This window comes from Hyaena hyaena, unplaced genomic scaffold (genome assembly GCF_003009895.1).
Source record: "Hyaena hyaena isolate Hyena2069 unplaced genomic scaffold, ASM300989v1 scaffold_15, whole genome shotgun sequence".
Taxonomy (NCBI): domain Eukaryota; kingdom Metazoa; phylum Chordata; class Mammalia; order Carnivora; family Hyaenidae; genus Hyaena; species Hyaena hyaena.
The window spans coordinates 5,103,969-5,120,339 of record NW_024080647.1 but is presented as its reverse complement, the minus strand read 5'-3'; the positions used below and the strand labels follow the sequence as shown (position 1 = coordinate 5,120,339).

At 42.7% G+C, this 16,371-nt stretch overlaps 1 protein-coding gene across 9 annotated transcripts in view; it reads right to left on the bottom strand.

Annotated features, from left to right (window-relative positions):
• Nucleotides 1–216: 216 nt before the first annotated feature.
• Nucleotides 217–16,371, bottom strand: part of CSNK1G1 (casein kinase 1 gamma 1) — a 188,168-nt gene continuing 172,013 nt past the window's right edge. For 7 of the 9 annotated variants that reach the window (XM_039219050.1, XM_039219025.1, XM_039219067.1 and 4 more), the window contains 2 exons: nucleotides 8,367–8,473; nucleotides 217–1,021 (listed from right to left, as the gene is read on the bottom strand). In XM_039219050.1, coding sequence (XP_039074981.1) covers nucleotides 967–1,021; nucleotides 8,367–8,473 — 162 coding nt within the window. In that variant the 3' untranslated portion in view covers nucleotides 217–966. Of the gene's footprint in view, nucleotides 1,022–8,366; nucleotides 8,474–9,053; nucleotides 9,286–16,371 lie in introns of those variants that run through there. The other 2 variants (XR_005525838.1, XR_005525841.1) reach the window with 1 other exon arrangement.

Below are 16,371 nucleotides of genomic sequence, written 5' to 3'. Positions count from 1 at the left end.
AATGACATAGAGTTTGGCTTCTTCTCTTCTGGGTGCTGCAGACCCAACTTTTTCCATTGAGAATGTCCTCTGGACCCATGTTCTCTCTGAATGGCTTGGCTGGCCCCATCCCCCTCAAAACAGAAAAAAGTAAAACTCCCAATATAACCAGACACAATATGCATCTGCCATGTTTTTTGTAAAAAACAACAACAAAAAAACCCCCAAAACTAAAAGTGCAATAAAGTCAGTTTTTTTTTCCGTTGCTCAGAACAATTTGCATTGTCCTACTACCATCTGGAGAACAGAGTTCGCTTGTCAAGAGAGCGAAGAATGCCAACGCGCAGGGACAGTAGACTGCAGATTTCTCACAGCTTGTGTCCGACAGTGTAACTTGACAGGAGGGAGGGCGGGAGGACCCTGCACCCTGTGGCCAGCTGGGGATGGAGGCTGCACAGGCACAGAGTAGGGAGCCATCTGCCAGGCACACCTGGTAGCTGGAGAAGGTTCTTCTCCCACCAGGCCTGCCATCTTCCCCCTGCCTTCTTGGCCAAACCCCCAGCCTCTTGAGATCCTTCAGCAGACAAAGCCTTTAACTCACTAGCTTTTATGCTGGAGAAGGTTGAGGGTGGGGCAAGAACCGGGAGTAAACTACTAGGGAAGAAAACAGTAGTCCTTGAGTTTTTGTGAATGACACCTTCACTGTAAACAATAGGAAGGAGAGTCAACCAGGCAGCCCCGAAGGGCAAGCAGTGGAGGAGCAGCAGCTCTGGGACCTGCTCAGAGCTGTAGGCAAGCGGGGATGGCCACTGACCCACTGGGCCCTGGCTGCCCGCACTGGCTCCTTCTGGGGGCATCTGTTTTCTTTTTTTGGTTTGGATCTCCACCCTCCCCCATACAGGAGTCCCTTCCAATGAAAAATGGCAGGAGCTGCGGGTGCAATCGAGTTAGAGTCCCCAGGGCCTGAGGACTCCTGGTAGGCACTGGTCACTTGTGGCGCTGGGCAGTCTTCTTCCTTTTCCTCTTAAAGAAACAGCAGCACCTGGAGTACAAGGAACATTCCAAGTCAGTGCAGGAGGCCTACAGCTTCAGACAGACTTCTGCCTGCTTCTGCTTACTGCCTGGTGGGCAGGGGGAGGGGGGGTAGGTACCCCCTGGTACCCACCCACAGGGCCACCCACACACACCGCCTATAGTGCACACGCTGGAAGCAGTGGGCAGTGCCTGTCAGGAAAGCCAAAGGAAATAGCTGCTTAATTTCAATCTTCAGTTACCAAACTTAATCATCAAAATGTTGCAGGCTAGGCAGGGTCCAAACAGGCATTTTTTGGAAGGATGAAGAAGGCTTATTTCCCAGTCTATTACTGAACCCACATATTTTATCTTTATCTAGAACCAAGGCTGGGGGGTCCTCAGGGTTGCCTAAGACTAGCCTGCATTGTCTGCCCCTTGATACAGAGGGCACAATAATTTAATGCAGCTTCAATGTCCAGCGGGTATGGAGCTAAACTGAGGCAAACAAACCCTCCACAAAATATGATTGCAATTTAGCAGGATCTCATGATGCTGCCAATGAAGGATTAAGGATTCTCTCCATCCCATGCCCCCCCATCCCCACCCAGCTACCCAGAGCAGGCAGAAGGAGTCCCAACTCTAATAAGAACTGTGAGCCTAGATCCCCTGACTGAAATCAGCACAGCCCACATTTCATTCAGAGAGGACCAGTGCCACAGCCCAGGGGCTGACCATCAGCAAGCATATGGCTGCAGGGTCCTTGGCTTAGCTACTGAGGCCACTGCTGCTGTGCCAGACAAAGTGAGAGGACTGGCCCCGTGTAGGGTGGAGGTTGGGGTCTGCCCCCTTCATCTGCCCACCAAGTGTGCCCCTGGACAACAGCCACAGCTCCAGCACAGCCCTAGGCCCAAGTATCCCCTCCTTACTCCTGTCTCTGGAATAGGAAGCAGCTCTTGCTGAGGCATGACTAAGTCCAGAAAGGGGTGATGAGGGCTGTGGCAGAGCTGGTGCATAAGACATGTCCTTTCCAGGAAGCTGACACATGGGAAATGAGGATGTGAGAGCCAGGAGGTGTGGATGAGTCAAAGATGCCAGATGGTGGGGGGAGTCAAGCTGCAAACTTGTTGGACCCTTGAAAGGTAAGCTTTTCGGAGAAAACTCTTTCTGGTTCTCTTGCCTAAATCCCCCTGGGTTTAATGCCAGGGCTGTTCATATGAACATCGAGAAGTGGTGCTTATTTCCCATTCTCCTAAGTTCTTCAGTGTCGCTAAGATTCTCTCCTTTTTCAGTCAGGCTCTTTGGTATTTCCCCCACTAAATGGACATTAAATTTTGTAGGACATTTCTTAGAATGCAGAAATAGACATTTATACATGTAATGATAGCCTTTAACTATATGTGAATGAATCAAACATAAAAAAAATAGGACCTTCTTAAGAGAGTCTTAAAAAAGACTTTCTGAAGGTATCAATGACATTTGTGAAACACTATTTTTTTTAAGTTTATTTATTTATGTAATTTCTACCCCCAACACAGGGCTTGTACTCAGGACCCCGAGATCAAGAGCTGCACGCTCTTCTGACTAAGCCAGCTGGGAGTCCTGTAAAATACTAAATGGTCATGAACATAGTCACTAAAGTGACTAAAGTGGCATGTGTATCTGGAGACGAAATAAATTCTTTCAAAGAAAAATGACCAATGCTTCTGTTTAAGATAGTCCTCTCCCCGAGAAAACTTCAAGAAAAAAATGATCTTTTTCTATTACATATGCTTTAGAAAATGAGCATTTTCCAAGTTGAGAGTCCTGATATTTAATATTAAACAAGGCCAATTAAACCTCATGGGAGCAGCAGTATTACACCAGAGTTATCTGTTCCCTGTTAACCATGATTTTCAGAGACATCATTAATATTTATGTCAATTTCTATTCTTATTTTTTTTGAGGATGCTAAAATGAGGATTTTGTGTTTTTAGTAAGTAACAGCAATCACAAAGAAGTCAGAAATACTATTTTGGTCCCTTTCAAACTACACTATTTCTCTTTTACCTCCTTTGAGGCAAGTCCTAAGAGTTAGTATCTGCTTACAAGCACATCATAACCTGATGTGCCATGCTGAACTTCCCTGACTGGAGGGCAATGCGCACCACAGTTTAGAGCCCCAAATTAATTTTTGCTAGTTACTGTAGTTAAAGCTTCAGCAGTAGCAGAAGCTTTTCATAGTTCTACCTGTGAGAAAATAGCCCCACAATCTGCTTTTCAACTCTTTGGTTTCTGTGGTGACTAGCAGCAACAGGACCTATTGAGCTGGGTCAGACCCCAGACCAAGCCCACCTACTAATTCCACATAGAAGTCTTACTCTCCAAAGAGAAGGAACGTCAGTGATGAACCTTTCTTGTGTTGTAGGTATTCTTCTAGTTGATTCTTTGATTGGATGACCAGAAGTTCTTAGCATGCTGGAGTCAGAATCAATCTAGTCTCCCTACCCATAAGCCACCAAGTGCTCTTCCCCTCTGAGCCACTACCTCTCCCATACTGCTCTCTTGCTAAGTCCTGGCTCTCTTCTTTTGCTATTCCTTTGCCAGGCTTCTCTTCTTTCGTATACTTTTACATTCTTCCCTTACTCTAATACCTGGCTCAAGCCCCACAGTATCATGAGGTCTTTCTTGACCTTTCCTGTCCACAGTGGCCTCTTGAGGGACAATAACAAGTCTCCTGGAGAACTTGTCCTTTCTAGTATATATGTCTTATTTCTATAGCTAGACAGCACCTAGCTTTATGGAATACCCAAACTAGATGGCACCTAAGCTCTTGGGTAACCTACGCCCTCGGGGAACCCCTTAGAGTCCCAAGCACAGCTGGAAGAGCACATAGTAGACCCTGTATTTGCAGTCAGGATTATGTGACTGACATCTCACAGGGAAAAAATAGACTATGACAATGTCAGATTTACACAGACATGTTTGCTAGATAAACAGGTCAAAGGTACTCCTCAGTAACAAAAGACTACAAATTCTATTTCCATAAAACCTGACTGTTATCTTCCATATATCCCTAACCCTAAGGAAGCCCCACAGGCAACTTGGCTTAGACCCATGTGGCTCAGAAATTGGTGCCCAACCCAATCACTGAAGACAAATAGAAACAAGGTAAACACAGAGTCCAGTAGGCTGTTATCACCACATAGAATATGACCCCATGCATGCAGACATTGTAGGGAGTTATAATTCCAGATTGCAACAGACCAACCCGTTTAGGAGAACCTGGAAGGTCACAGGCAACGTCTAAGAAGAAAGCTAGGGAGAGGGCTCTTTCTTGTAGCGAGAATGTACTGAACGTAGATTCTTTAGGGCTTCCTCTTCCACTCAAGGAACATTTTTCAGGAGTGGAAAAGAGGGGCTCCAGTATCTCATTAGCCAGGTTAGCCCTTGTCCCGCTAAATGTACTCTTACAGGGAAAAGAAAGACAATAAACGAAAAACAAACAGAAACTCCCAAAACAACAACAAAATGTCCATTTCTCTCCCCAAGAAGGAGCTCTTTTTGAGAGACTCATTCTACAGAAGGAAGAACCAGTGGAATCAAGGGAAAAGTCACAGATTTTTCGAAAGCAGCCAGGTTAGAGACCAAGCCACAGAATGGAGATTATCTGGTGATAACTGCCCTTGGGATTGTGAAGAATAATCTAAACAACTGATAGAGTAACTTTGTCCTCCTGCCTCTGTCCCTCTCTGCCTGATAATATCTGGTCTATTAATCTGGGAGACAATTCACTCAGCTAAATATAGAAAGATAATTTTGGATACTGTGGGATATTGTTTTGAAAGGAGGAGACAGCAATGAGATGGGTTTGAAAGGAAAGAAGGAATGGATTAATTCCTGGGTGTAGGCCTGCCCCATCCCCACCTTGTGGATCTAGTTCCCCAGTCTGGGTGGTTATGGCACAAGGCGGCGTATGGAAGCCATTCAGTGTTCCTAAGGCATTTTGTTTGGCTTTGCCAATCCCAGCCTAGTCTGGTCCGCTCCCCTAGCATGTGGACTGGAGAGAGGGACTCACCACAGGTTGAGCATTTTCAGGCAGCTACAGAGTGTGTAAAGAGAAAAACACAGAAAGGAAGAGAGAGAAAGAGAGAGATATTAGTCCACAGAGGTGAGATGGAAGCGACTCGCTGTGAGCCATGCAAACATGCAGTATGTGTTGGTGTTTCGTTTCTTCCTCTGTCGAGGCAGGGGGAGTAGGCCCAGGCCCCGCAGCCCCCACACTAAGATGGAAGGGGCAGGTGCCTGGTAGAAGCATTGAGGAGGGAACTGGATCTCAGTGAAGGGTAAGGTAGAACAGAAAGAGTTGGTGGGAGCCCCACAGTGGGTTTTCCTGGGCAATTTCCGGGAAGGTAGCAGGAGAAAGAGGACATGATCCTGCCTGTAAGAATTCAATCAAGCACCAAGTGAGCCATTTTGGTTCCCACACAAAGTCTTACTGGGCAATGTTAAGTTGACCTTCCAACTATTCTGAGGGAAAGAGAAGTCCCTAGCCTTTCTAGAAGTCCAACATGCCTGACCAAATCGGCTGGCTGGCAGTTAGCTCTTCCTCTAACGGAGGGAAAAGGCTTCAGCAACACTTTATTTTAGTAGATAAATCAGAGCAAGGAGGGTGCACTGCTCTGGACTAAGGCGTCACTGCCAGAGAAGAGCCAAAATCCCATTCTTGTTAATTTTCAGGAGAAACGAGGTCCACATTTTCTAAGCTATAGCTAAAGTCAGTGGATAGCCAAAAAGCTGCCTAGCCTTACCAGTTATATTGAAACTAGGACATGTGTCTTATAGTCAGAAGAAAAGGGCAGTTAGATGTTCATTTTGTATACAGAACAAAAACCAAGACCCTGTTATTTCTTTCCTCCTTTATATAAAACAAGCTGGGTGAATCAAATGCTTGTAAGTGAAGGTTTCACTTATCTCCCCAGTCTCTGGTTGAATCTTAATATAGGCAACAGCTCTCTTTTTCCCGAAAGCAGGCTGCATGGACAAATGGCATCACAGCTGCGTGCAATGAGGGGTTGTTTGGGACGTCTCGTGCTTCTCTAGCTGTGACTTCTTCCCATGAACATGAGCAGGTGGATTCATGGCTACCCCCTCCTTCCCTCCAAAACACATAGAAGGCCAAGAAGAAAAACACATGGCCGTGCCAGACAGTTCCCTGGGCAAGATGGATTGGTAGCTCATGAAATCACTAGGGGAATCAGCACACACAATACCCTAAGCTTTGAGCTTCTGGAGGACATCTGGTCAAATATAATTGCTCCCCTGTGGTCCATACATTTCAGAAGGCCCAAACCTAGAACTGGTAGCAGTCACAACAGTCCTTCTTACTAAATGGGGAGACTCTGAACTCTCTTTACAACCTAGAGTTTAGATCATACCAGAATAGAAGTCATCACACTGAAATCTCTTCATGTGAATGGCCCCCTATTTTGCGCACAGACACAAACACCACACTTACATACACAATCAGTGTACACATTTACCAAAGTGAAATGAGAGAAATGGGTTCAAAAGATAAACCTGTATAGGGCAGACGATAAGACTAAAGCTCTTTCAATCTAGGTATTCACAATACACTATTAAATTCAGAACTAAAATTCTAGCCTTCAAAGTAATAGCCACAAAATGAATTGGGAGTGAGACAGGGTGGGAATGGGTACAGCCATCCTTCAAGCCGAGACAGTGTGTGAATCAGAATGTGCCTAGTGCTGTGTTTCCCAACTTTGGCCACACATTCAAATCACCTGACCTTTAAAATTTCCTGATGCTTGAGCCATAATCCCAGATAAATCAGAATCTCTGGGGACAGGATTCAGGCATTTCTATTTTCTAACACACCTCAGGTAATTCCAAAGTGCAGCCAAGGTTGAGACCCCAATGGATAAGGAGTACCATACTGTTTAGTTGAGAGGATGAAGCTCTGTCAGGGAAGCTGAAACACTGTGAGTACCATTAAAATCTCCAAAGTCCCTGAGAACAGGGTGCATGGTTCCTTACTAAAAATGGCTTCCTCCCAGGATTACAAACTCTCCCTGCCTTTCTTACTTCTCAGGGCCCTATATAAACCAGGAGAGGAGCATCTGAAGCTGCCTACAGTCAGCAGGGATTTGACAAGAGATTGTTCAAGTCATCCTTGATTGCTTTTTATCTTCTGGGGTAGGAATCCTTAAAGGATTCCTTTCCTTTCCAAGGAAAGGACCTCTTGGGAGCAAAGTGAGCTCATCACACAGATGGGCAGGACAGCAGCGGAGCGGGTGGAGGTGGGGGACAACCATGAAAAGTGTAACTGGAGGGAAGAATGCAGGTCTTGACTGGCCTCCCACCACCTTACCCCCTGGGTTGTAAGTGCGTTCTAGCTTGTACTGAGGCCATCTGGGGGCTCAAGAGAGCACTGAGGACACACGTATCACTCTTAATATGTCATCTGCTTCTGGGAACAAGATACCAGGATAGCCTGAATGTTCTCAAAGGGTTTACAAGAAAGGTCATCTGTATCAGCTTGGCAGCAGTCACTGATTTGTAAAGGACTTCTCTCTCCCTGTCTCATATCTCATGCCTTCTTGGGAGTTTAAATCCGGATTGGAATTTGGGATGGGGCAAAAAGGGGAAGGAGTGATAGAAATGCTACTTCTGTGGCAGCATAGGCAGTTATTTCCCCTTCTACCCCATATGCTAAAAGTTTAACCACACGCCATGCAGAAAGCACCAGGAGGCTGCTGGTATGGGCAAGGCAACACGTTCATAGGCAAGAGAGGCAGAAAAGGGAGTGGAGTCACTGCCCCATCTTGGGAACAGTGTGATTTCCTCTCCTCCCAAGACTCTTTTACTCATAGGTGTAGAGACTATCTTGCCTGACTTATCGGAGTCTCTCAGAATCCAGAATCATTTTAAGTGAGAACAAAATGGCCCTGAAGCCCTAAGTCTAGGGCTGTACACATAGAGTTGTTAGCCAAGAACCAGAAATCAAATGCTCTTCAGTGTGGCCCATGGTCTAGATAAGCAGACTTTTTCTGTATCCAGGAGGGAGCAAGAAGCTCCAGGGACCCAAGAGGCTCATGACTACTATCTGTTCTAGCTCTTATATCATGATTCTTTTAGTTCACTAGGCCTTTTGGCTGATGTGGACTAGAAAAATGTGATGGTCTTCCCAGAAATCACAGCTAAAGAAGGGCAGAAGCAGCCTTAAGGTATCATGCAAAAAATAAAATGGTCAAAGGAAGAAAGCTGAGGACACAAGCATGAGGAATCCAGTCTAAGATGAGCAGCACATGGAGAAGAAGAGACAGAGAAGACTTTTCAACTTAGGACTCAAGAGGCCCCTTGAAAGATGAACGTACTTAGCTTCCTCGACTACCTCCACCTCGGCGTGAGCTGTGATTGGTGCATTGGAGTGGGCTCCTGTGGGGTCATCAACATTCAGCTCTCCATTGGTTGAGCTAACCACCTGGAACAGAAAGACGGAATGTGACAGACACCATGGCAACAGAAGCCTCCATGCCAGCACCAGAGAGGGTCTCTAACCGAGTTCTAGTCTTTAGCTGAGATATTGACCAGGCAGTGTCTGGAATACTGGTTTTCCTGGGCTGAGGACCCAAATGTCCTAATTTAGGTAAGGTTCCCAGCGCCACACCATGTGAGAACACAAAATGCAATGATGTAATCCCATAAGAACTTCCATACTGAATGTCTACTCTGTGTCAGCGCTCTGCTACACCGTGCGTAAATTTAATCTTCACAAAAAGCCTATGAAATAGGTCATGTCACTCTCTTTAATTCTACTTCTCTCAGTTTCTTATGCTATAATTATAAATACACTCAGTAATGATGCTGAAAAAATTCTAAAAAGAAAATCATGAATGGGCAACAGAGACTATAAGCAATCACACTTTCCTTCAGAAATTTCTTCATGGCTTTCATCACTGGTTTGAAGTTACTCAAACAGCAAGACTGCCACACCCTCTCTGGCGAGGCGGCAGACGGTAAGGAAATGCTTTCCCTTGGAAGACCAGTCTTATTTCAACAACCTTTATTTCAGGTTTAGTGTCATCCCACTTTTCACTGACGGTCCCCGAACTGTAACTGAAGGCTCTCACTCCTGTCATCTGGTTAATGTGGACCCGATCAGGCTTCTCTTGCTTGTGCAGCTGCTTCTGGCACCTGGCTTCATTTCCAGCACATGATTCCTGTTTATGTGGGTGCTGGGGAGTGGGAAAAGGGACCCCGCTGGACAAACCACTCTGCTGTTAAAGACCTTGGCTGAAACATGGGAAAGAACCACAAAATAGGATTTAATGGTTCGGATAGCATATGCCCTTGGATAAGTAACTTCAGCTATTTGAGACTGTTTCTTACAGGTGGATGTGAAAATTATACAAACAAATGGAGGAGACAGTGTCTGGTACAATACCTGGCACACTATAGTGGAGGTAGCACAGCATACACAGCAAATAAGGAATGGAATCCAGATTTAGTCAGCCCTGGGTTTGAACCCTAGCTCTACCGCTTACTTGCTGTGGGTCCTTGGGCAAGACCCTCAATCTTTCTGTGCCTGAGCTTCCTAATCTGTAAAATGGGGAAACAGTGCTGCTTACCTAATAGGGTTACTGTGCAGACAATCCACAGAAAGTGCTTATTAGCCCAGTGCCATGGTACATGGTAATGGCTCAGCAAGGGTTCTTACTACTGTTATTCTCCCTCCAGTAATGTTTATTTTTATCCCTCTCTAGATCTGGGGTCCTCACCAGCAGCTAATTTGGAAAAAAAATTTCCTGTGCAGTCATAAAGAGGAAGGCAGGAGGATATGTTTAGTATAAGGCATCCTTGGGGTATTTACTCAAAGAAAAAAGAGCACATAAGGTAAACACTACTTACAACAGTCTCTACTTACCATTATTTCTAAACCAGAAATATGTACTATTCTTATTGTTAATACATGCTTAAAAAAATTGAAACACTGTTGTATGGTTAGTCATAAGAAACCTGCAACATTAAATTTGGACTTACCCAATGGATCTGCTAGTGATCAAATTTAGTACCTTTGATTAATGGAACCACTCAACCTTATTTATCTCCTGATATGATATAATAAATACTATATAACATATATAACATTAAGTAATATTCTTGTCAAAAACAAGTTTTATCTGAACTTTTGGTATGATAGAAAAACACTGACAAACCCAAAATGCAGGACATTCTATAGGAAAGCAAGCCTGGACTCTTAAAAAACTTTTTTTTCCCCTCTTAACACAGGGGTAACTGTTACAGATTAAAAGATTAAGCAACTAAGAGACTGACAGAGACTAAAGGGGCATAACAACTAAATGCAAACCTTGATTAGATCCCAGATCCTATAAAAATTCCAGTTGTATACAACTGGAAATGCAGTATGGATTGTGTATTAGATATTACAGAAAGATTATTCTATTTTATAGATATGACAATGGTGTTGGTTACATGAGAGAATGTCTTTGTTCTTAGGACATGCCAACTAAAGCATTTTGAGATGAAATACAGTGACATTTACAATTTACTTTCAAATACTTTAGCACACACTCTCCCCATGCTACTACCACAGAATTAAAGAAAATATGGCAAAATCTTAATAATCATTAATTTAGGTTAGGGATATATATGGGTTCATTGGACCACCACCACTACCACTAACTTCTCCATAAATTTGAAAATTTCAACATGAGAAGGAAAAAGACCAGGAAAAACAAAATTTGAGGAGTGAAGGTTTACAGATTAGAGAAACACAGCTCCTCAGGCTAGTGCTGTCCTGTTAACTTCTTCAGCCTGCATTTATTTCTTGGGGCACAGTCTGGCTGCACACTAGAGGTCATGCTGGTAAATACATTCTGCACGCACAAGGGCTAGAGAAGAAAGCATCATAAGTTTCTTAAAGAACAATTCCAGAACTAGGTAAGAAGTTAAAGAAAATGTCTTGGCCTCTATGGATACAAATAAAGTAGGAGTCAGCAAGCATCACCACTGCCGATTACTTGGTTTCTTTGGGTGGTGGTGCCAGTCCGCAGTATTTCAGCTATCTCCTGCTAACTTCTTGCTAAGATTGCCACTTAGCCTATCAGCAATATCCTTGGGCAATCTAAGGAAGAAGAGGTGATCTCCATTTTACAGACTAGATGTCTTATCTGTATCTGTATCGCCAAGTACCTGGTCTCAAATGGGAACCTAACCACCAGGTGTCTAACTTTTAACTATAAAACATGCTTGGGAATTAGTGGCTATTTACTTAGGTCTTTAGAGCATCCACTTCAGGCCGGAGGTAGTTTGTCAAACCACTGAACTGCTGCCTAGATGTTCAATGGAACAAACACTAGTGCAGGTGACCAAAGAGCTGGAATCCAGGCCTCACTCCACCATCAGCCTCCTCTGATTTCTAATTCTGTAAGACCAGGCCAACAACCTTGGTCCCACCTATCTCATGATTACCATGGCAGTTAAAAATAATGATATGGAGGAAAGCAATTTAAAAAAAATTTTTTTTGGTAATGTTTTTTATTTATTTTTGAGAGAGAGAGAGAGAGCGCGAGCGTGAGCAGGGGAGGGTCAGAGAGAGAGGGAGACACAGGACCCGAAGACAGGCTCCAGGCTCTGAGCTGTCAACACAGAGCCTGACACAGGACTCGAACCCACGAACTGTGAGATCATGACCTGAGCCGAAGCCGGACGCTCAACTGACTGAGCCACCCAGGCACCCCAGGAATTTGAAAAATTGTAAAAAACTAAAAAAAAAAAAAAAAAAAACCTCCCACAAAACCCTAAATCAAAACACCCTTAAGAATGCAATGAAAAAAAAAAAAAGAATGTAATGAATTATTGGTATTTTAAGCAGCAGCATTCTTATACCTTTCCTACTCAATTTTTTAGTGTAACTTCATTAAAAAATAAGCTTATTTGTTTACCTGGAATACTGAAAGTTATTTTGTTGTAATCACTATCAAAATGAATCCCATATTTTTCTGGCTATATCAGGTAAGACCAAAGTAATTAATATCATAAAGAACTACCCATGGAAGAAACTAAGGTGAAGTGCTATTTTGAACTTTAGTCCTTAATATCAGTAACATCTCTTTTAATAGGTAATTTAATATTTTAAGTTAAAAACTTGAGTTAATAAGTCCCATCTTTCAAAACATCACTGTGAAGAAAAGTGAGAGCTATATACCAAATTAGCCGAGAGTCAATATTTCAATCCTACTTCTTACAACTAACATATTTGGTAATTCTGTACTTCAGCTTCCCTTATCTATTAGATGGGAATAATACTGGCCTCAACAAGAACCGTAAATAATTAAAAATTGTAAAGATTTGAGCAAAGTAATTATTAGTTGAAAGTTAAATGTCATTCTTAAGTCTTACGCCCTTGCTTGGTCCTGGAGATTTCTAGATATTTCATATACATTTTCATTTAAACAACTCTGGAATCGTCTTTTTGAAAGAGAAAAATATACTGCCTTCTTGAATTTAGATCTTCCACATGTGGAAGAACTGTGAAAACAGTGAAAGGATGGGAATCATGGTGGGGGGGCGGGGTCTGCATATTAAATGGACTAGAAAAGGAGTGTCCATGTGTCTTACAGAGCAAACTCTTCTCATCTTGGTGCTATGTACTGCCTACCAGGTTTGTGGTGTCTGCAGGTCAACCAGGTAGGCTCGGCATGGTTTGAACACATTGCCTTTGGGAAGTGAGACGACTTGAAAATATGTGGGCATCTGCTGTTTTAGAAAAAAGTAGGGCTGATTTGGTTTGCAAAAAGCACAGCCTTTATGAGTTTACAAAAACTGGGGCTACAATTAAAGAGGCAGATGTAGTGAGGAGCAGCAGAGCTTAATGTAATATTAGGGAAATGGCACACTTGCCTGTCCCCTATCCAAAGTTTCACGAAGCTGGCAGAACTTAGTTCATAGGGAGCAGAGACAGGCTGCATTTTCCAAAACTGCTGTCAGAGACTCTAAGTGACTCAATTCTAAAGTTATTTCCTTATAGAGGACAGTAGGAAACACTGTCCAAATGGGCACCTCTGTGTTCTGGGAACATAAATCTAGTTAACTAAACTGTTCAGATATGCCTGATTATGAGATATTTCCCTTTTAAAAGTTATTTAGGGGTACCTGGGTGGCTTAGTGGGTTGGACGGCCGACTTCGGCTCAGTTCATGATTTCATGGTTTGTGGGTTTGAGCCCCGTGTCGGGCTCTGTGCTGACAGCTCAGAGCCTGGAGCCTGTTTCGGATTCTGTGTCTCCCTCTCTCTCTGACCCTCCCCTGCTCATGCTGTCTCTCTTTCTCTCAGAGATAAAACGTTAAAAAAAAGTTATTCAGTCTTTGCATTTCCCCCTAATTACAAAGTAAGCATATGATTATTGTAAAAAAAAAAAAAAAAAGAAAGAAAAAAGAATATTAAAAAAGACTACACAAGGGGTGCCTGGGTGGCTTAGTCGGTTAAGCGTCCGACTTTCGCTTAGGTCATGATCTTGTGGTTCGTGGGTTCGAGCCCCGCTTCAGGCTCTGTGCTGACTGCCAGCTCAGAGCCTGGAGCCTGTTTCACAGTCTGTGACTCCCTCTCTCTCTGACCCTCCCCTGCTCATACTGTCTCTCTCTCTCTCTCCTAGAAATAAATAAAACATTAAAAAAAAAAAAGACTACACAAGAAAGTGGTTTTCAGTGATGAAATCACATGGACATGGCTAGTAGGAAATTCAGTATATCTTCCCTGAGAACAAGGGTATGCAAAGCATTACATAAAAAGACACACAGTAAATATTTTAGGTTTTTTGGACTATACAGTCTGTTTGGAAACTACTCAACTCTGTCATTGGACATAAAAGCAGTCATATACAACATATAAACAAATGAGTGTGCCTGTGTTCTAAAACTTTAAAAATAGGCAGAGAGTGGGATTTGGCCCACTGGTTGTTTGCCCTCCCCTATTCTACATTTTTTCTCTTCTGCATACACTAACAACATATATGTATGTAATTCCTCTTTTATATACATATACATTTGCATATGTATGTGAAAATAAGTAAAAATGGGGCCAAATTTCATAGACTATTTTACAACCTGCTTTTTCCACAACACATCTTGGACATTTCTCATAATACCAGAGATCTCTATCCACTGTATGGAAGTATTATGTTTGTTAGTTAATGCTGAATTGATGAACATTTAGTTGCCTCAGATTTTCTGGTATTAGAAACAAGTGGCAACATGGAGTGCCTGGGTAGCCCAATTGGTTAAGCATCAGACTTCAGCTTAGGTCATGATCTCACAGTTTATAGGTTTGAGCCCCACATCCGGCTCTGTACTGACAGCTTTGAGACTGGAGTTTGCTTGAGATTCTTTGTCTCCTTCCCTCTCTGCCCCTCCCCTACTCACACTCAATCTTTCAAAAATAAACAAGCATTAAAAAAATGTTTAAAAAAAAGAAACAAGTGGAAACATTCTAGAACAGCAGCATCTAACACAGTAGCTACTGGCCACATGTGGCTACTGAGCACTAAAAATGTAGCTAGTCCAAACTGAGATGTTCTGTAAGAATAAAACACACACTAGATTTTTAAAAAATTTTTAAACCTTTATTTATTTTTGAGAGACAGAGCATGAGTGGGGTAGGAGCAAAGAGAGAGGGAGATACAGAATCTGAAGCAGGGTCCAGGCTCTGAGCTGTCAGCACAGAGCCCAACATGAGGCTTGAACTCAAGGACCGTGAAATCATGACCTGAGCTGAAGTCAGACGTGACATTTAACCGACCGAGCCACCCAGATGCCCCCACTCTAGATTTTTAACACTCCATAAAAAAAGTAAAATATCTCATAATTTTCGTAAGATTTTATTTCTTTATTATTTTTAAAAATATTTATTTTTGGGAGATAAGTGGGATACAGGCAGAGAGAGGGGGACAGAGGATCTGAAGTAGGCTCCATGCTGACAGGTTAACAGCAACAAGCCTGATGTGGGTCTGAAACTCACGAACCCCAAAATCATCACCCAGCCAAAGTCTGATGCTTAACTGACTGAACCATCCAGGTGACTCTTAAGATTTTATTTTTAAGGAATCACTACAACCAACTTGGGGCTGGAACTTAGAACCCTGAGATCAAGAGTCGCATGTTCTACCGACTGAGCCAGCCAGGCATCCCCTCATAAATATTTTTAATACTGTCTATATGTTGAATTATTTCAAATTGGGTTAAAATATTATTAAAATTAATTTCACTTGATTATGTTTACCTTTTTAATGTGATTACTAGAAAATCTGAAATCACAAATGACGGATTTCCTTCAGCAGTATTGTTCTAGAACATGTATCTTCAGTATCTGTGCATTTCTGAGGAATATTTATCTGAAACTGGATTCACTGAATCAGAAAGTGTAGGCATTTAAGATTTAACAAGACAGTGCCAATGAATTCTCTAAAATTGTTGTAATTCACATTTCAACAATAGTAGATGGATAGGCTCTTAAATTTATAATTTTCTACAAATGTGATAGATGAAAACTGATATGTATATATATATATGCATATATAGAGATATCTGTATATATATTTTAAATTGTTAGGTTTTGTCTAAATCAGACTTCTATAAACATGTCGCATAAAGAAGCACATATGTCTACAAGGATCATTAGGAAACAGAGCAGTCTCTTTCCCCTAATCCACTATTTCACCTCCTTTACAAGTGATTCTTTTATTTATAAGCTTCTTATCTCTGAATCATATGCATCTCGATTCTTCATTTTTAGGCATGTATTCACCTTTTCCATCCTTCTAGTTCCATTATAGTTTTTTACAATTTTTATTTATTTAAAGTAATCTCTATGCCCAATGTGGGACTTGAACTCATGACCCTGAGATCAAGAATTGCATGCTCTTCAAATCAGAGAACTCTAGATGCTGGCAAGGATGTGGAGAAACGGGCACCCTCCTACACTGTTGGTGGGAATGTGAACTGGTACAGCCCCTCTGGAAAACAGTGTAGAGGTTCCTCAGGAAACTAACAATAGAACTCCCCTATGACCCTGCAATAGCACTGCTAGGAATTTACCCAAGGGATACAGAAATGCTGATGCATAGGAGCACATGTACCCCAATGTTCATAGCAGCACTCTCCACAATAGCTAAAACATGGAAAGAGCCTAAGTGTCCATCAACGGACGAATGGATCAAGAAGATGTGGTTTATATGGGGCGCCTGGGTGGCTTAGTCGGTTAAGCTTCCGACTTTCGCTTAGGTCATGATCTCGTGGTTCGTGGGTTCGAGCCCCACGTCGGGCTCTGTGCTGACTGCCAGCTTGGAGCCTGGAGCCTGTTTCAG